The sequence below is a fragment of the Anarhichas minor genome, unplaced genomic scaffold, assembly GCF_050575085.1.
Source record: "Anarhichas minor isolate MPS153535 unplaced genomic scaffold, ASM5057508v1 ptg000024l, whole genome shotgun sequence".
Lineage (NCBI taxonomy): Eukaryota > Metazoa > Chordata > Actinopteri > Perciformes > Anarhichadidae > Anarhichas > Anarhichas minor.
Window position 1 is genome coordinate 18,703,526 of NW_027466470.1, and position 20,604 is coordinate 18,724,129.

Consider the following 20,604-nt stretch of genomic DNA (forward strand, 5'->3'; position numbering starts at 1 on the left):
ATTCGGTTGGAAGACTATCGTATAGTTGCATTCGGTTGGAAGACTATCGTATAGTTGCATTCTGTTGGAAGACAATCGTATAGTTGCATTGGGTTGGAAGACTATCGTATAGTTGCATTGGGTTGGAAGATTATCGTATAGTTGCATTCGGTTGGAAGACTATCGTATAGTTGCATTCTGTTGGAAGACTATCGTATAGTTGCATTCTGTTGGAAGACTATCATATAGTTGCATTCTGTTGGAAGACAATCGTATAGTTGCATTCGGTTGGAAGACAATCGTATAGTTGCATTGGGTTGGAAGACAATCGTATAGTTGCATTGGGTTGGAAAACAATCGTATAGTTGCATTCGGTTGGAAGACTATCGTATAGTTGCATTCGGTTGGAAGACTATCGTATAGTTGCATTCGGTTGGAAGACTATCGTATAGTTGCATTTGGTTGGAAGACTATTGTATAGTTGCATTATGTTGGAAGACTATCGTATAGTTGCATTCTGTTGGAAGACTATCGTAGAGTTGCATTATGTTGGAAGACTATCGTATAGTTGCATTCTGTTGGAAGACTATCGTAGAGTTGCATTCTGTTGGAAGACTATCGTATAGTTGCATTCGGTTGGAAGACTATCGTATAGTTGCATTCGGTTAGAAGACAATCGTATAGTTGCATTGGGTTGGAAGACTATCGTATAGTTGCATTGGGTTGGAAGACTATCGTATAGTTGCATTCGGTTAGAAGACAATCGTATAGTTGCATTGGGTTGGAAGACTATCGTATAGTTGCATTGGGTTGGAAGATTATTGTATAGTTGCATTCGGTTGGAAGACTATCGTATAGTTGCATTCTGTTGGAAGACTATCGTATAGTTGCATTCTGTTGGAAGACAATCGTATAGTTGCATTGGGTTGGAAGACAATCGTATAGTTGCATTGGGTTGGAAGACAATCGTATAGTTGCATTCTGTTGGAAGACAATCATATAGTTGCATTCGGTTGGAAGACAATCGTATAGTTGCATTCGGATGGAAGACTATCGTATAGTTGCATTCGGTTGGAAGACTATCGTATAGTTGCATTTGGTTGGAAGACTATTGTATAGTTGCATTCTGTTGGAAGACTATCGTCTAGTTGCATTCTGTTGGAAGACTATCGTCTAGTTGCATTCTGTTGGAAGACTATCGTAGAGTTGCATTCTGTTGGAAGACTATCGTATAGTTGCATTCGGTTGGAAGACTATCGTATAGTTGCATTCAGTTGGAAGACTATCGCATAGTTGCATTCGGTTGGAAGACAATCATATAGTTGCATTCTGTTGGAAGACTATCGTATAGTTGCATTCGCTTGGAAGACAATTGTATAGTTGCATTCGGTTGGAAGACAATCATATCGTTGCATTCGGTTGGAAGACAATCGTATATTTGCATTCAGTTGTACACGCGAAAACTGACTGAAAGTTACAGAAACGGCTGGACGCAGCTTAATTGATTAGTCGTTTGGTCTAAAAAACAATTCTCATGTGGTCTTCAAAACTAAAAGAATATTCAGTTAGTTATTGTGGAAGACCATAACAATTAACAAAACATTCTCATTTGGAACCAAAACTCAAGCTGTAGCCATTGAATTATTGTCACTTTTGCTGATTAACAATGGATTGATCATCATATAACCTTCCGATGATGGAATTCAGACTTCTGAAAGGTGTGACCAGAAACCACTGGGTCCTTGTAAACAAGGACAAGCTAACAGAAAGACAAACAATCAGGAGGGCATGGGGTGGAACACTGATAAGGTCAGAATGAATCTCCTCAAGGCTTTCCTAGCACATGTCAACATCGATTACGGGTTAACGCAGTCATTGATCCTCAACCCCATCACTACACATGCAACACAAACGATGTTCAAAGGGTGAGTGAGAAATTAAAGAAAACATTTAAAGCTAGCTTCCTTCATAACTTCCCTGTTAAGCTCCTCGCTCTGACAAACCAATATCCTCCTTGATGAGTGCAACAAATCTGTAGTAATTTAAAGAGTACTGTCTCACATTTCCTTACTAGGCTTTTAAACTTGACTTATGGAATCAAAGCAGGTAATGAAATAGATTTGAGGACATCAAGCTGTAACAAGGAGGCAGGTTGGATTTTTAGCCGTACAAGCAAATAACAGAGACAGCTTTTAAATCATGTTCCTTTTTATGTCACACTGTATTTAAAATGTTCACAGGTTGGCAGAGGTAATACCTTTGGCTGCAACAAGGCATCAGTGTGTAATTATCGTCACTGACGACCTCAGGGAAACTGAGCTTTGTTGCCAGAGGTGGTTTTTATGTTGCTCTAGTTAGAGGCAACCACTTTACAACGGGATAACAGTGTAGAGGTTTACTGCAGGAACAAACCATGCCTAATCCCAATACGCATTGAACTAGTATCACCTGGGGACCTCTCGGGATTTGAAGTAATTGCGGAGGTCGTCTGTGATTTTAATCTCCTGAGAATCTGCTCTGTCCGTTATTTGTCAAGCAAAAATTCCACCGCAAATTAGCTACCATATTTCCGCAAATACGGAAGTCATGTGATAATATTATTACCATGCCAATCGTCATCTCGTCATATGTGGTCATATTCATTTTTTCCGGTATCTTGTGATTTGGGGTCTTCTTCTTTTTTCTGCACATTTTTTTATTTTCACCGTGCATTTTTTTTTGCCTATTTCTCGGTCGAGAATTACGGAGGCTGAGTTGGCAGTTATAAATGAAAGTTTAGGCTCATCTCGCTGCACAGCACGGAGACCAGTTTCGCAGGAAGAGCAAGCTCAAATCCAACAGAAGTGTCATGGCTCCGCTGTGACCTCAGCTCGTCTCAGTGTCTCCCCTCTGTTCTCTCTGTCTGTGTGTGTGTGTGCGTGTGTATGGCATGGACGCAGCTTCAATCATCTCCACACCTGCCAACAATCAGACCATCATCACAGACAGCTCAAATACCCCGGCTTCCTTCAGTCTCATCGCCAGATTGTTTCGTCAGCTCAGTGGTAGCTACAGCCTCGGCCCCTCTGAGTTTTAACTCGTCTCAAGAGTTAGTTCGCTTCGTTTTCTCGATCTGCAACTAACTTGTGTTTTTCTTGTGCTTCAAGATTCCTGTGCCACGTCGCCGCCGCCACTCACACCGCCTCACCTTCCTACCTGCATGTTCCACCGGCTCCACGAACAACTAAATAAAACCTTTTTATTAATCTACCCTGTTGTCCCGGTGTCTGCGTATGGGTCCAGAATAACCGACCGTAACAAGAAGAGCGAAACCGTTTTCTATCTTTCAACAGGCTCATCGGGTATTATGTGGTTTTGTCATTCAGGAAGCCAGATGTTACGCGAAGACTTGCCCTCACATTTGGAGGATAATGTCAGTAAATTTGAATAAAATACAGACTTTATTACAGGCTTATCTTGTGCTAATGTCTCCTGGTAATACTAGCGCAGTGCAAATACAGCTTTAAACTGGAAGTTGGTTGAAAACATCAATGTTTTTTCGATAGGCCACTCTAGTTGCGCTGGCATGGTGCATGGTGCAATAGCTGCAACAGGTTCTGCCTTGCTGTGCCTACCCTGTCTACAGCATTCAATACAGTATGTTAAGGTCAAATGTGTTGGCGGTTTGTACAAACCGCAGGAAGAACCTTCTCATCTAACCGCCTCTGCTTGGATTATTTTCCCTCTGCAATATTCAAAGCCTATCCACTGACCAAATAGAAGAGAATGTGTCACAACTATTTTTACCTAACAGCAGCACCGCATGAGGAAACGTTGCTAACTAGATGACAAACACATTGCATTTTCTGTAGCTGCTTCAGAATAAAAGCATTCTGCTGATGCCGAAAGGTTTTAATGTTCAGTTTGCAGTAGCAGTAACTTAACACCGCTGTTACAGCTGCAGGAAAGCGACCAGTAAAAGGTTATTCTTCTGATATCTCAAATGGAGTAGGAAGATAAAAATGATTAATTTCCTGTTGGCATTGGGCCTCAGGGGACCTATACTCTAATAACAAAAAGATTACTTGGGGAACACACTGAGTGTTCAGAGAAAGGCCACGGTTTCAAGTCCAGGGTTGAATTTTCGCAATGGTGGAGTTTTGGGGGAAAACATATTTACGTGTCTTTCGGACTGTGAAGGACACAGTTGTTTTAGTGGGGCGGATGAGTTTTTGGACAAAGTGGAATATACAGCAGGCTGGGCTGAGGGAAGAGTGGCAGGGATGCACAAAGATGCACCATCCACACATCAAGGCATAAAGTCAGAGGAAGAAAATAATCTCCTTTTATCATTTTCACTTCATCTGCTCTCTCGTGTTTTTCTCTCCTTTTTCAAAGCACTCTTATCTGTGTTGACAAATTCAAAATATCACTGAATACTCATAAACGATATATCTCGCCCGTGCCTTTCTCATTGTGAGTTGGGAGAGCTATGTGATCCAAAATGCCAGTGAAACACAATTAGTGTTCACAGAGGAGTTGCAAAACTGCATAATTGCAGTTTTCAGTTGGAACATTGCTGACTTGTTTTGTACGTTTTTTTCCTTGTTCCATCTAGTACAAACTGGAAAAGGCTCCATCTGACGTACAGTTTATCTGGGGGCGACCATGGCTGGTAACCGGTCTGGTAACCGCAGGGTCAACGGTTCGATCCTCGACTGGGACGTGTCACGTGTCGTAGTGTCCCTGAGCAAGACACTGAACCCCCGGCTCCCCGGGCGCCTATCATTGGCAGCCCACTGCTCCCTATATACAGGGATGCACACACACACACAGGACAGCCACAAGACAAAAAGAGCAAACTCCAAAGTTGAGGACAAGCAAACACAAATTAACTGTAAATCATCCTTCTTTGAGGTCATGACACAAAACAGCGTGCACGTTCTGTTGACTGAAGCATCCTAATCTGTATCCCGACTGTTTATAAATTATTTCACTGTACGATGCACACACAGTGAGGTCCACAACCTGATTAAAGACGTAGTTCAGCCCGTGTTACGTTGAATTTGTATTTTCTCACACGAACCCAAGAACAGAGAAAGTCTTGATGAACTAGTTAAATGGAGGACGGGTTTAACGACAGCGAAATGATATTCAAATATCTGTTTAGAAACTCTCACACGGCACAGGCAGTACAATCCAAGTCTCGTCTTTCCAGTCGTACGCTCACTACTTCCCAAACACACGCATCTTCGTCAGAATCTGGGACAAAGTGAGCGTACGACTGAAGAAATGAGACATGAACTGTGTGTGACTTTCTAAACAGATGTCTTGATGTAGTTCTGCTGTTGTTAAACCAGGCCTCCGTTTACTTTCATTCATGAAGGATTTACTCCGTTTGTTGATTCTCCGTTCACCGCGGAGGCGTGCGAGAAAAACTAAGTTTTAGATGAATAACTTATTATAAAATGATAACTTTCAAAATGATGTATGAATCCGTGCTGCCTCACACAATGACTTCTCGTCCTTTAATGTCCATGGATCAACCTGCTTTCACGCTGAAAACCTCAGAGGGAGCGAACAGGCCATGTCTGGGCTCATTACATCCTCCTCGATCTATATATCTGTCCCTTACAGCAATTAGGTTAATATCTCTTCGCCTCGCGTTAGCTCAGCACGCCTGTGATGGGACGTCCGACTGTGGGGGGACGTCGATAGGCCTGACGTTCTCTCCCCTCCTGAGCGGTTCACGTGAGGGCAGAGCAGTCAGGGGAGACAATCTGATAAGAGAAGTGACGTGACGAGCGGGTGAGACGAGTGAAGGGACGGGCGGCGGGGAGAAGGACTTCACAGGGTTGAGGTTCACAATAGGACGGGCTCCACAGGAGCCACAGAGCAGAAGAAAAAGGGAAGACGCACAAAAAGCTCAGTTTTGCAACAGCAGGTCGGCTTTGTCCGCACAACAAAAGGACAAAACGTGTTGAGGCGCTGCTGGAGGGGGAAAAATAAAAGGAAAAAAAAATCAACCTTTCTTGTTCAGTCCAAAACAGCCAGCTCTTTAATTGGGAGAAAGTGTGTGAGAGAGGGAGGGAGAAATGGAGGGAAAAGCATCAGTTGCAGAGTGAATAAAAAGAGAGAAAGAACAGAAGGAGAAGATTGAAAACGGGAGGGAACGAGACTTAAATAGGCGAGTGATGTCTGTCTGGCGGTCCAGCTGACCTTAGCTGAACACGACCTGACCTGGCCGCTCATGGACACCCAGGGGAGAAAGGCAAACGACGGAGAGGAAGACGAGAGGGTAACAAAGAGGGAACAGAGAGACATTTCCAACGCTTGGTTTAACCTGAAGTTTCTCTGATCTTTTTCCTCTCTCTACCCATCCCTCCCTGCTTTGGCTGGGAGGGCCCCAGCTGTTCGGTCTGTATAAATAGCGTGAGGCTTCGGCTACGAACCTCCCCCCCCCCCCCCCCCCCCCCCCCCCCCCCCCCCCCCCCCCCCCCCCCCGGGGAGTGCGGGGCTCATTGGAGAGAAGGCATGGGAACAAATCGGGCCGGAAAAAAATCACACAACATACACATTTTGACAAACATATGGGACCATTGCTGGGGATGAAAGTGAGGAACATGTGACTGAAGTTGGCCTCACGTGGCAGAAGTCACTGTCGCACTTGAAATTGGACAAGAGGGGGGAGGGGGGGGCAGCAGCGGAGACAGAAAAGAGATGTGAGATCCCTCAGTCGTTTAATAACAGAGATAGCGTCCAAGACGCCAATGCTTCAGTAGATCCTCTTTAAGGTGTTTGCAAAGACAGCAACATCAAAAGCCTAAAATAAAAATAGATTTCATTCATTTGTCTATGTTACATCGGTATACTACTTCCTGAGATGTAATTCTTGACAATGGAAACTCTTCCTTAAGGTGCTCCAAAAAAAAAAAATGGAAATATGAAAGTCTATATTTCCATGACAACTGGGAAAAGTCCATCTGCTGATGAACATGGTGTGATATGAACCACAGCAGCGACGTAATGGACCACTGGGGGAGTGTGATGCACATTTTCTGACAGTAGATTAATCAATTAAGGGGGAAAGTAGATTCGATTAATTGATAATGAAAATGATTATTTCTGGCTGGTAAAGAATCGGTGTGTATGTGAGCTTGAGGTGTAATACATTTTCAATGTCGGCTGATTTTTTAGTGTTTTATGCAGGAGGAAAAATGCTGGTTTCAAATTGATAAAACACTTCTCTTTTATTATTATTATCTTTAAAAAAAATGTATTATTATTTTTCATTTAGATGGTGATTGTCAGGAAATGGAGAGAAAGTGTGTGTGTGTGTGTGTGGGGGGGGGGGGTCACGACATGCAGCAAATGTGGTTAGGACTCAGCATTGGTGCATTGGTACACTAATCAATATTATTAGGCTAACGATGGATCAGAAATTTAGATTATCACCCCGACTCACTTCTACGGAGTACTTCAGCCTACTGTTTTGGTTTTACAGCCATTTCAGTTTTCTCGACCGGCTGGTGAACATTGCGTGGCATTCAGCAGCTAATGAGCCAGATAACTTAAATAAAACTGCAACAATTATGTTAATTTTATGTTTACAATTAGTTCCACTACCCCTGTGTGGCAAAAAAAAAAGCTAACGTTACAGCTCAGCCAAGGAGGACGCCATTGACATTAACATCTCGCGCTGTCACGAGCACGAGCTTCTAGTCCATGAGTAGGCGCTTGCTACCATCTGCGCGGTGATACGGTAGAGAGAAAATAGTTCCTACATGAAACCGCTCACAACGAGGTGGGTGAATCGTCTTGAGTAACCGGGTCATGATTTCTGGAAAGCAACGTTAATGTTGAGTTTTTCAAATGTTTATTTTTATTTAGACTGATGAAAAGCACTACAGGTAAGAGTCAAAAGATGTACTGTCCCTTTAATGCCATGTGCCTATAGTAAGGATGACAATCCATGAAATCACTTTACCTAAAAATCAGGAATAAGGAATTTTTAAACTTGAATTGTAATGGCTAGAGCGCAACTGAACTGTAGTGATGATAAAAATGAGAGAAAATGTGTCTGGGACGTTACTGAACACTACTACTGGGTTGTTGCTGTAGATGGTCTGGGATCAAGCTGTGAGGATAAGAAGACAACACCAAAAAGTGGAATATTTCGCTGAGGCTGCCTGTGTGATTGCTCCTCCTCCTTGATGACAGTATTTCCTAAATAACAGCTGTCTTCCAGCAGTGCTGCACCTGGTTCTGTTACGACCCGGTCATGTTTGACCAGAGTACAGTTGGAACCATTCCATAATGTTTTTATTCAGATGAACCCGTTAAAGACTCTGTGTCTGAAAGGAGCTAAAGAGAAGGAAAAGTGATAAATAACACAGGGGAGGTGTGTTACCAAGCGGGAGAGGGCCGTCCAGTCCTGAGAAAAGCAGACCCCCATACCCCCCCCAGTCCCAGGCTTACAGCTGCCATTCAATACTCACATACAGAGCCAGGGAGCAGGTTGGGTTCAAGCGCAACAAATTACCTAAATATGGTTCTGAAAGGGCCTTTGAAAAAAATAGCTCAATTGGAAAACCGTTGAAAATGATCATAATACTAAAAGAAACCAGGGGGGGGGAGATTTAAGAGCCCCGTTGTGTCAGAGCCCTGTCCATAATTTCACTGACTTCAGAGGACGGGAGAGGAAGAGTGGGAAGTCCCCTTTTTTTTCCCTGATTGTATGTTTTCGTGGAGTCGGAGAGAGGGAGACACATTAAAACAGAAACACAAGGGGAGAGGAAGAAAATAAGAAAAAACAAATTTTCAGCCTGAGTGGTTTTTCCAAATGAAATCTAAAGGTCCGAAACACAATGGAGTCCTTTTCCCCCCCCTTCTTTGCTATGTGTGTGTGTGTGTGGACGTACACCGGGGGTTGGTTGGTGGTGGGTTACCTTTTAAAGAGTGCCCAGCAGTGGACGTGTTTGGCATTTGTGGCCCTTGTCACTCGATTGTACCTTCGCCACAGTGGCCGCTGTTAAGCTGACGTTGGGCGCTGCCTGCGAGTCAGCGAGGGGGACAGAAATCATGTCCGACTCTTCTACCCCAACCTGCCCTCACGGCTCTTTCCCTCTCGCTCGCTCGCTCTCTCTCTCTCTCTCGGTTCACATCTGTTTGTTGGCCCCTCACCCCAGAGGCAGTCAACACGGTTGCTGAGCACTGCTGTTAACTAAACTGGCTGACTGGCAGCTCAATATGTTTCTTACATAAGGACGGCGAGAGGGAGCGAGGGAGACAAACTTTCTAGCTTCACCTGTAATAAGCGCACTCGTGTTTTTGCGGAGCGCATGGTCCACTAAGCCGACAATACACAGCTCCAGGAGTCACAAGCGCTGAAATAGTATGTGGCGACACTCACACGCCTGCACATTGACCCCGACTGCAAACAAACCACGATAACCAGGGAAACCAACTCGAAAATACGGGCTGAAGCCCTTTTTTGTCCATCAACAGGAGGAAGAAGCTCAATTGCCAAAATCACTTCAGCCGGTTTAATTCTGTCTTCAGGAGGAGTGAGACCAATCACACACTTGTTTCATCATCACAATGTATGCAGCCCTTCAGCAATTGCACAGTCAAAGTCCCGCCAGTCATGTTTCTTGGCATTTGGAGACATATATCAACAGCTTGATTCAAAATGAACTCAACTAATTGGGTGATGTTTGGACAAGCTGTAATTAAATTGCAGCCAACATTGCCATGAAACCTATCAGGGTCACGCCACGCTCATTTGCTTTGCATTTGTAGCGCCCCCTAGTGCAGTGATTCTTAACCATGGGGCCACGATTGGGCCGCGAGCGCCACGTAGAGGGCCGCAAAAAACTTTCAGTTTTGCACCTGTGGGCCGCGAGGGCCGCGGGACCGCATAGGTTATCAATTGAAGACACCAGAGATAATACTGTTATCCATGAGACGCTCAGTTACAATATAGCTTCCCACCACCTGGTGGCGGTAATGCGTCAGTCAGTTGTTTAACAAGCTCCAATAAGCAGAAGAAGACACTCAGCTAGCTGCTAGCCCAGGGGTCGGCAACCTGCGGCTCTTCAGCCCTTCTGTTGCGGCTCCCTGAGTCTACATCAGGGGTCCCCAACAGGCGGACCGGATCCGGACCCAGGCCCTAAATCCGATAGATAATTCGGAATTATACATATTAGGCACTGAGTTTATACTTTAACCGGCGCGTCTTATCCAGCCATTACGGCACTTGTTCGGTGGTGCAGGAAACACACCGACCAATGCTTTGTAAATCACATCAGGTGATGCAGCTCAATGAGTATTCTGACAAGTTTCCTGACTCGAGCGAGGTTTACACACACGTGACACACGGAGGAGAGACGAGGAAATAGAAAGAAGAGCAGGGAAATTGCGCTGATAGAAGAAGATATCTCGCATGACGTTCTCCAAAAAGAGAAACGTGTTCAGAGAGAATATAATTTATAAGCAAGAATGAACAGAATCTTATATGTTAATTATTCCCACAGGCAGTCAAATCCTCTGCCTCTGTCAAGAGCTTTTCCCTGCGAACGCGAACGGCTAATCATGATTTTCAGACCCCCGCCCTCTGTAAACTATCAATGGATAAATCCAAAAAAAGAAAAGTCACGGAGGAAATTAGAGAGTTTAACTCTGCGTGGACGTCTTCATTTGCTTTCACTGCCAACGATGCTGGCTTACTGTATGCTTCCAGAACAAGCACACAGCATGTGCTGAAAAGTGTCACGCTGGAGATGATTTCTCAGCTGCTGCAGCAAACTCTCCTCTTCATAAGAGTTTGATATTGTTATATCAGGTAAAATTGCAATAAAATGTCAAGAATTGTCTTTATTCTTGTTCTATATTTTCATAAATACAACAAACTATAGTTTTTGTATTTATAATATAACTATATATAACACTTTATAAGCTGTGATATCAAATAGCTTTTGCGGCTCCAGACAAATTTTATTTGGTTTTATTTGAAGCCTTCAAAAATAAAGCGACACGTAGCGACGAAACATCCAACGCTTGTGGGAAAGCCTGTTGGGCTTCTTGTTGTGTATGCAGGTTTACATACACATGATAAATAAATGTCTTTGTGATCGTCACATTGTATCATCTCATTTATCTGACAAGGGTTTTGCTTGTTAAACTGTAAGTGGATTTAATATAGTTATTGAATACAAATCAAACCAAGAGTGAGATCAATTAGTTAAACTAATACAGTGTTAATATTTGAATGGGCCCCGGGACACTTTGTACTTGAAATGTTGGGCCCCGAGGTCAAAAACCCTTGCCCTATTGGTCAATTTGAATGACACTTTCAGGGTATGTTGCAGGCACTCTTGTGGACATATCCTGCAGGTTTTGTGATGACCGGCCAAACGGTTGTTGACTTTGTTCGAGTTTTATCTTGAAAACTTAGCAAGATATCAACAAGCTGTTTAACATTTCCATACGCTTGATCCAATAACGATACACAGACAGTTTGGTAGTAACCAGACGTAAGGTTTAGGAGGAGATGACAAAATTGCGGAGAATCTTGTCTGGTGGACTTCTATTGTCCAAGAGGCTCTTTTCGTACGACATGTGTGTCAAATTCTGTTTGGTTTTTTTTCAAATTGAGTTTTTAGGCATTAATTAAAGCGCCACCATGTGGCCGATTGGAGTCTTATTTACAGTTTTGTGCCAAGTTTCACGTTTCAAGCTCGTTCAAGCTCACGAGAATTTAAGGCCAGGCAACAAATAATAACAGACCCACACAAACTAAATAAAAAAACGCTCAACACATCCCGAGTGAGGCCAAGTTTAGGCCCCGGGGCCACAGTCTGGGCTTCACAGTTTTGTCACAGCTTCGGAGCAAAAGTCACAGCCTAGAGTTACCAAACATGTTGTGTGTTTATTTATTTATCATTTTAAATAATTGTGGCGTGTGTTCAGGTCTAATTCTGCCTGTGTGAGTGCGTGTGAATGCGGCGGGTATGCGTTTATGTGCGCTTATGTATCTGTGAAAAATCTAAAATATGTGAATGTGCTTATGAAATAATCTAATGTGTGGAGGTAATGTGTAAGCGTGTCGTCCGTTATGTTCCCATGTGTATGTGTGTATGTGTGTGTGTGTGTGTGTGTGGGCATCCTGACCTCGGGGAGGTTGTAGCTGTGTGTTCCACTATTTCTTTCCAGTTAGTTTCCACTTCACAGCCTACAGCACACATTAGCCAAACAAACTCCTGGGAAATGGTGCACATAGAGCGCACACACACACACACACACAAACACACACACACACGCACACACTAAGGCTCCCCACCCAGTGGGTACACAGAACTGTGCCTCTCTGCCTTACAAAACCTCACTCCTGTGTATTGACAAAGTGGCTGTGTCTGCATTGTTGCACCTCAGACAACATACCTCTCACTGGACAACTACCACATGCAAAATGTGCAATTTGCTTGTGTGAGACAAAACTTTTAGTTAAATCGCAACGTGAGAATGTTTCTGCATCTCCCCTCCAAGCAGCTATTTATGTAAACTATGGCCATCATCATCAAGACCTCGTCATTTCTGACTAATGACTTAATGGTACAAATGTCCTGAACATTTTTGTTTTTTATATATTTTGGTTAATTTACCTCTGGTTGTCATCAACCACAGCTGATAAGCAGAATGTGGAACTGTGAGAATTCATTAGTTTCTGGTCATATAGAATCAAAAGGTTTTGATGTTGTGTTTAGAATATCAGGTTTAAGAGTCAATGTCTCTGCGGACAGAGCTCGACTCCGAACATCTTGAAAAAAATGTGTGAATGAAAAGTCCCGGGCTGACATTAAAAGGCCTGCCAGCGTGAATCTTTGATCGGAGGCCAGTCTTCGGTGACCTCTTCCTCCATTTGGCCTCCGCGGTGATGGAGTGCCAGCACCGGTCTGCACAGCCAGACGCATGAATACAGCGCCTCCTCCTCCTCCTACATCTCTATACATACACAGCAGACATTTTAAAGACGAGTCGAAAAGACGTAACCAAGGAGTAGAAAATAAAAACAAAGGGACGGCTATTGGTCCAGTAACGGCTAGTGCCAGGGCACCATCTGCTCATCCGTTCGGTGGAAGTGGAGGTGGCTTCCAGAGCAGTCAAAGACGACGCAGGAAGATTGAGGAGAGGGGTGGGGGGCCCCCTTTGAACGCTGTGAACGAGCAGGGGGAATTAAGTTTTTGGACAGAAAAGGGTCCCGGCAGAGGGCTACCAGCCGAGCCAAGCGGTAGCAGGAAGCGGGCGCCTTGTGTGTCACGAGATTTACGGTGACGGGTCCATCCAACCGGCCATCTGGGGCCAGCGTAAATACATTTAACCAGAGTGCAAAGAAAGGGCAGGGACGTCAATAGAGAAAGAAAAGAAAAGAAAAAAGTTGCACTATTTTGAGGGAACTACATCAGGAGAGGGCGATTTTGGCTCTCCGAACAGAGGAAGAGATGAGTGGATTAATCATTAAATGAAAGAGGAATAAAAAGTCTTGTGAAAAGATGGAGGAGGAAGAAGAGGGAACTTTATGAAAACCAAAGTGACAGATGGGAGAGCAACGTTTGAGATTCTGTACTTCTGTAACACACACACACACACACACTTTCTTTCATTCTTTGTCGATGTCTCTGAGTCACGACTGACATCACTGTCTGCCGCCGCTGAGGACAACGGGCCCTGCCTTGAGAAGTGGCCGACCACGAGAGCGGAGCTGCTGTTGGAAGTGTGCGTGAGCCGTTGTTTCAGCTGGAGTTGTGCAATCGTCCCGTGTTTACCATCCTAGATAAGACTTGCCGGTTACACTCTCACCCCAGCACTACTTTTTTCTTCTTTCAAAAAATGACAAATAAGTGACCAATGAATGTTATGAGAGCAATTTGAAATCTAAATTTTGTCTCAGAGACAAAAAAAAAAAAGTCCAGCGTTGTTTGTGAAGTGCACTTGTGCCTTCATCTGAGCTTAATCGAAAGTGTTTTTTTCCCCTCCAATATCTAAATGAGGCTAAGTCACGCGCCTTCTTCTCTGTGTCAACCTTTAAATGGCTTTTTAATTCTCTATTTCCTGCCAAATCAAGTGAATTGACCTTAAACAACGAGGCACTGAGTGTTGGCCAGGGAACAAAACTCTCAGATTTGGAGAGCAAACAAAGACGTCACCTACCGCAGCGATTCCTTAAAATAAAATGAAATAAGCAGTCATTTAAAGTCAGCGATAAGTGGAGGCTCTGGCCTAGAAAGTGGGACTGCTATATGCTTATTTGAATCTCAAATCCTAAAGGCACAGCTCCAACTTTTGAGTTGATAAAATCCACTTTTTATTGAAGTTTTTAACTTTCAATTGAAGGATTGAACTTTACTAAGCTTTTATTTTGGTGATATCGAATGATAAACTGCCCTCTTTCTCCCCCAAAATGTATACTTGGTGTTTGAGAATGTGCCGTCAGGTGCAAGGATCCATCCCTAGTGGCTGTGAGGCGCCATGTCAGTCTCCACAGATCACACAGCGAACCGTCATAGTTGACTTTTACCGTCCTCAGAGACACACGGTGTGAGGGGCAGTAAAAAGGTGCAGAACTTTGTGGAAAAAACACAGGCACATATCCACAATAAAACGTCTTCCATGGGGAAACAAATCAAATGATCCTTGTGACATTTAAAACTTTTGAAACTATTAAATTGCCACATTTAAACTCACAGAACTTTTTTTTTTTTTTTTGCAACTCTCCAGCAGCGCTTAACTATGCAAACGACTGATTGGCAATCTGTCTGACTGACGCAGACAAACAAACAAAAGTTCTGAGAACTAGACTGAAATATACATCCTTCAACCGCCTTCAAGTGCTGCGAGAGGAGAGAGCAGGCGAGACTGATAAGCCCCCCCCCCCTTAAGTTCAGACGGCGCACGTGAATTATAAAGAGGATATGCATCTCAAAAGGACGCGGCGGGAAAAAGAAAAAAAAGTAACCGAGGGGGAAAGCGAGGCTTCAAATGAGCGAGAATGTCAGAGGAGAGTTGGAGCTCTGAGCTTGTGTTTATCTCCGTCTCAAGTCGGACTGAAGAACTTGGGACTGAAGGGAGAGAAAGGGCGGGGGGGCAGAAGTGACCTGACTGCCAATGACCCCAAACCTCTATTTAAAGCTTCACCGACGGCACGTTTACCTCCCGGCCTCATCTCTGGAAGTCAAGACTGACTCAAGGGGTGCTGATTTGGGGGCGGTGTTTAGTTGAGGATGGGTGCTGAGCACCTCGGCTAACAGCAGGCGATGACAGCTCTGCCTGCTGCGCTCAAACGGCAACACAACGATCACTCAGAGGGGGAAAATGCAGGTGTGCGTTGCTATCGTTTACAAAAAAAAAGGAAAAAAAAGAGAAGGCAAACATACAAAACAGGAAAATAAAGGCATGTTGGAGCGAGGGACCATAAAGTACAGTGAAACAAAACCACCTGGCCCCTTGTGCTTAAATTGGGGAAAAGAGGAGGCAGAGGGGTGAATCAACTGGTGGTCCGGCAGCTGCATCCCACCAGTGACCTCCATCAATGTGTGGCGTTTTTCATTCATTTATTTATTTATTTTAAATCTGTGTTACTGCGTTTTACTGAACAAAAGCTGAACTTACCAGGATCCCGGCAAACTGCTTCTCTGCCATCCTTCAGGGACCTCGTCGGCAAAGATCCCCAGCCTCTCTGCTGCTGCTGCTGCCGCCTCTCTCTCTCTCTCTCTCTCTTTCTGGGATTGACTCGTCTGCCTCTGGCTATCGCTGTAGTTTTCTGAGGTGGCTTTCGCTCGAGTGTCTCGGTCTCCCCCCTCGTTGCCTCTTCTGCGTTGCTTGCGAGTGTCTCGCTGGAGTGGCGTTGCCGCTTTGTGTCAATTCTGCCCTAATCCAGAAACTTTTCTATGCTGTGAAAGGAACATGTGACAGACGGAGAGGGGTGGGGGGGCGTGGATAGGGGTGGAGGCAAGGCAACACTTTTTAGTTACTTGTCCCTCTTGTTCAAAAACAATTCCTCCGTCTCTGTTTGTGACCTGCTACAAGGTAAAAAAAAAAAAAAAACTCCACAACAACAAAACACACAAAATCAACAGTTTGCACTTCGATGGACTAAGCGGTTACTGAGAGGTGGAAGTTAAACCTCTGAGGAATCCGTTAGCGAGGATGCAGAGAGCGAAAGAGAGAGAGAGAATTTAGAAAACATGTAACAGATTTGCATTTTGTAGCAAAGCAGCTGCCATAACAAAGTGCCCTTTTGTGTAAAGAGATTAACTGTTAGGGTAACGTTCAGACTGCCCACCGACTGCCGCTGACAGCCAAACTGGAAAAGAACACTCGAAAAACAGCCTGGATCCAGAGGAAAGTGGCAAAAAGTACTTCTGACAGAGTGAAATGTATCTGAAAAGGTGGCGAGTTACTTACTACTACATTTTATCCCCCCCCCCTTTTTAAAGTAATAAGCAAAATATTATTTTATTTTTTACCTGTGATGAATTTGATCGTCAAAAATCAACTCCTGTGATATTACTGTAATAAAGCATGCATTGCTTTTTGAAGATATTACATTTCTGCAATGCCATTTAATTAAAAATAATCAGTGGAGACCTGGAGAACTTCTCCAGGATGAAGTACTGTGTATTGCCATGACTGATTCATCTGTAGATTATTCTCTAAATTAATCGATTAGTTGTTTTTTTAATGTACGTCACAATTTTCCAACAACCCAATAGTCCAAAACCCACACACAAAAAATAATGATAAATCAAATATCAAAATAGCTGCTGATTAATTTTCTGCTGATAGACTAACTGTAAACTACTAAAACATGCAACAACGTGCCTCCCTTCATCCGACTCTCTCACTGACTCAAGTGAATACAAAAAAAAGCCGAGACAGTACTAAAAGCTTCCCAGCACAAGGAGAAGAAAAAAGCGTTACGAATGTACAAATACACACACACATACGCATGTACAGGAGCCCACGGGGACTCAAACATGCCCCGGCAGATCACACACAGCACGCTACACACTGATGAAAAGATGACAAGAAACAAAACTAGGTTAAAGTACTGAACCGTACCCTCGACGTAAGGAGTTAAGTCAGCCTATTGCGCCATCCCAGGGGGAGGGGCATGGGGAGGGTACAGGAGATTAATTTGCGGGACCTGACATGTCTGTATCCAACAATAAACTTCCAAGCACTTTGTTTGTTTGTTGAATTAATAAGATCAGTTCATTTTGAGGGCAAAAAATGCAGGACATCCTCTAGTTTCTGCTTCTTAAATTAATTTTGGACTGTTTTCTTATTGGGGGGGGGGGGGTCGTGTTTATTACTTTTCATAGACTGAATACATACTCATACAGCAGATTGCTTCACACGGTGTAGCAGCATATGGAAACAGGTTTCGGTTGTAGAGGCATGCGTGATGGTGCTGCAGATGGTATGCACGCACACAAACACACACTAAGTCGGAAACACTGCCAGCCCGTCCCGTCAGGCCTCCCAAAGCCACTCCTACAAAATGATCATGATGAACATAACTGATAAACATGGCTTTTGTTAGCACTCATAGCTGTCAAGCTAGCAGCTTGTGGAAGATGAGCAATGAGTGCATGGGCAGAATGCACGCAGGTTGGTAGGTAGCTCGTCCAATCTTTACATTCGGACCGAATGAAATTATTACACAGTAAGAGCCACTTTGCCCAGTTGCTAATCTAGCCTGGCATTACTTGATTTACATGGAACCTCCCTTTAATCTATTATGTGGCAAAAACACATACCAAAGCACTTCTGCTGGTGGCTGAATCCCTGTCGCACTGCAGAGCATTTATGCTTTTGTTCTTTTACAGTTTCTGTGTGGACTTCACAATAGTTGTGCAGAACAAAATAAGCATTAAAAAGAAAAGCCCTCCTCAAAGCTGCAAACCGTGACTTTAAATGACCGCTCCATATGGCTGATAACGCCGCTGGACACGCCACTCGCTAATCGCTCCAATAACAGCTGCTTCCTCCGCATGTCGACAGTAGTAGAATTATCAAATTCGGCCTGTCCACACTACGAGGTAACCTTGGAGTTTTCAAACTTATCCGGCTTCTGTTGTGTTTCTAAACTCCTCTAAAACTCCAGCCTAGTGTGGACGCTCAGTAGCTAAAAGATAAGCGTTTGAAAATGGAAACGTAGTAGTGTGGATGTAGCCTAAGTCTCTGCAAGAGTCGTGTGATATTTTACATACCAAAAGGCAGACTGTATCTGAGCAAACTGCTAACCTAATTTACCGTCTCATTAGATTCTTATGAGGCTGCTTTTAAAGGGTAATCATAAGGGAGTAGATTGTAATTAAGACAATTAAGACACTGTGAATAAGTACAGGTTTCTTAATCAGTGGAAACAAGTCAATGAATGAATAAACAAATGGTTTAATGGTGGTGGATGATGAAAGCTACACATTTTAAGTCACGCTCATGATGTGACTCAAGGGATCACAGAGTCGGTTTGTCGGTTGGTCGGTCGTCCACCAATCTGGTCCAGACTGAAGAATCTCAAAAACTATTGGATGGATTATCATGGAATTAGGTACAGACAGTCATGGTTCCCTGACAATGAGAACTTTGGTAATCCCCTGACTTTTCATCTGGCGCCATCATCAGGTCAATAATTCAATTTGTCCAATTGTTTAGAGCTGCAACTAACGATGATCTCATATTGCCTATTAATCTGTCAATTATTTTCTCAATTAATTGTTTAGTTGTTAAACAATTAATTGTTTTCTGTCAATAATATGGTGACAAATGTTGATGTTCCCTGAAGCCCGAGACAGCGTCCTCAAATGTCTTGTTTTGTTGACAAAATTCTTCTGTTTACTGTTTCAGAGTAAAGAAACCAGAAAATATTCACATTTAAGAAGCTGAATTTTTAATTTTTCCATTACTCAAACCGATTAATCATGTAAAATAGTTGCTGAATAATGAAATCGTTGACAACTAACCGCTGAATCGTTGCAGCTCTACTTTGTTGGACTAAACACCCGCAAAACTATTGACATGTTAGCGTGCTTCATTGTAACTGCTAAACATCTGCATGTTCACACTGCCATTGTGAGCGTGGTACTGCCTATTGGGCCATCCCAGGAGAAGGGGCAGTGAGAGGGTACAGGAAATTTATTTGCGGGACCTGACATGTCTGTATCCAACAATTAACTTCCAAGCACAGTTTGTTTGTTGAATTAATAAGATCAGTTCATTTTGAGGGCAAAAAATGCAGGACATCCTCTAGTTTCTGCTTCTTAAATTAATTTTGGACTGTTTTCTTATTGGGGGGGGGGGGGTCGTGTTTATTACTTTTCATAGACTGAATACATACTCATACAGCAGATTGCTTCACATGGCGAGCAGCATGGAAACCGGTTTCGGTTGTAGAGGCATGCGTGATGGTGCTGCAGATGGTATGCACGCACACAAACACACACTAAGTCGGAAACACTGCCAGCCCGTCCCGTCAGGCCTCCCAAAGCCACTCCTACGAAATGATCATGATGAACATAACTGATAAACATGGCTTTTGTTAGCACTCATAGCTGTCAAGCTAGCAGCTTGTGGAAGATGAGCAATGAGTGCATGGGCAGAATGCACGCAGGTTGGTAGGTAGCTCGTCCAATCTTTACATTCGGACCGAATAAAATGATTGGACGAGCTTATTACAAAGTTATTACAATCGCATTTTTTCTTTCCTTTTTTTTTTGTCAGAGCATTTGATTTATTCATTGCTATCGGGATTTCAACAAACAAAATTATAAAGAAATGGGGTTTTTTTTGTAGCGCAAAGCCACTATAAAGATGTACAGCTTCACAGAGCAACTACGGTTAGCTCTACGGTATGGTAAGGTAAGATAAGGCAATCTTTATTTTCTGAGAGGGACAACTTGTTGCACAGCCAGCAGTAATACAATCGTCACACCAATCAGCACGCAACCAATTCTCAAGCTGCCAGTATGCTTTATCAGACCTCCTCGTTGGATGGTCGAATAGCTACGGAAACAACCACACTTGGTTGACTTACTGAACTGGGTTGGCTGCTTTCTTTACACAACTATTCCTGCCACTTCTTTATGTGCAACATCGTGATTGTCTTTTCGGGAGAGACTGTTCCAACATGCAAATTAGTTTTATGGAGCTGAGGAACCAGACTAATAGTGTAACTGGTGCAAAAGTCACTAAGTCAAGTTCAGGCATTGCCTGACTGTCCTTGATTTTGCATTAGAACTATGGAAATATTTGCCTGCTGCTGGTCAAAAGAAGTGGAGTGATGCCACACAGTTACACATTAACCATCAAGAGGCTCTCTTTGTTGGGGCCCCATTTTCTGGGGACAACATGCACTTTTTGGAGCCAAAGAACTGCAAGTCACGAGGCACACGGCTGAAAGATTATTAGTTTAGTTTTTTCTAAATTTTGTTAAACCATCTTTGAAGCGAAAAAAAAAATGAACTGAGGTGAAGACACCCAAGAGGGACTCATTAATGACTCTCCTTTATCTAAAATAGAGATGCAACACGCAGCCTCCTGCACTCACACTCCCATGGCTCCACGTCTCACATGGTGCACAACACT

General features: G+C 43.5%; 1 protein-coding gene across 3 annotated transcripts in view; it reads right to left on the reverse strand.

Moving 5' to 3' along the window:
- The window catches only part of slc6a9 (solute carrier family 6 member 9), a 76,766-nt gene that overhangs the window by 46,981 nt on the left and 9,181 nt on the right, over positions 1-20,604 (reverse strand). For 2 of the 3 annotated variants that reach the window (XM_076097652.1, XM_076097653.1), the window contains one exon: positions 15,625-15,905. In XM_076097652.1, the coding sequence (XP_075953767.1) occupies positions 15,625-15,654 (30 nt within the window). In that variant the 5' untranslated portion in view covers positions 15,655-15,905. The remainder of the gene's footprint in view (positions 1-15,624; positions 15,906-20,604) is intronic. The other variant, XM_076097654.1, reaches the window with a different exon arrangement.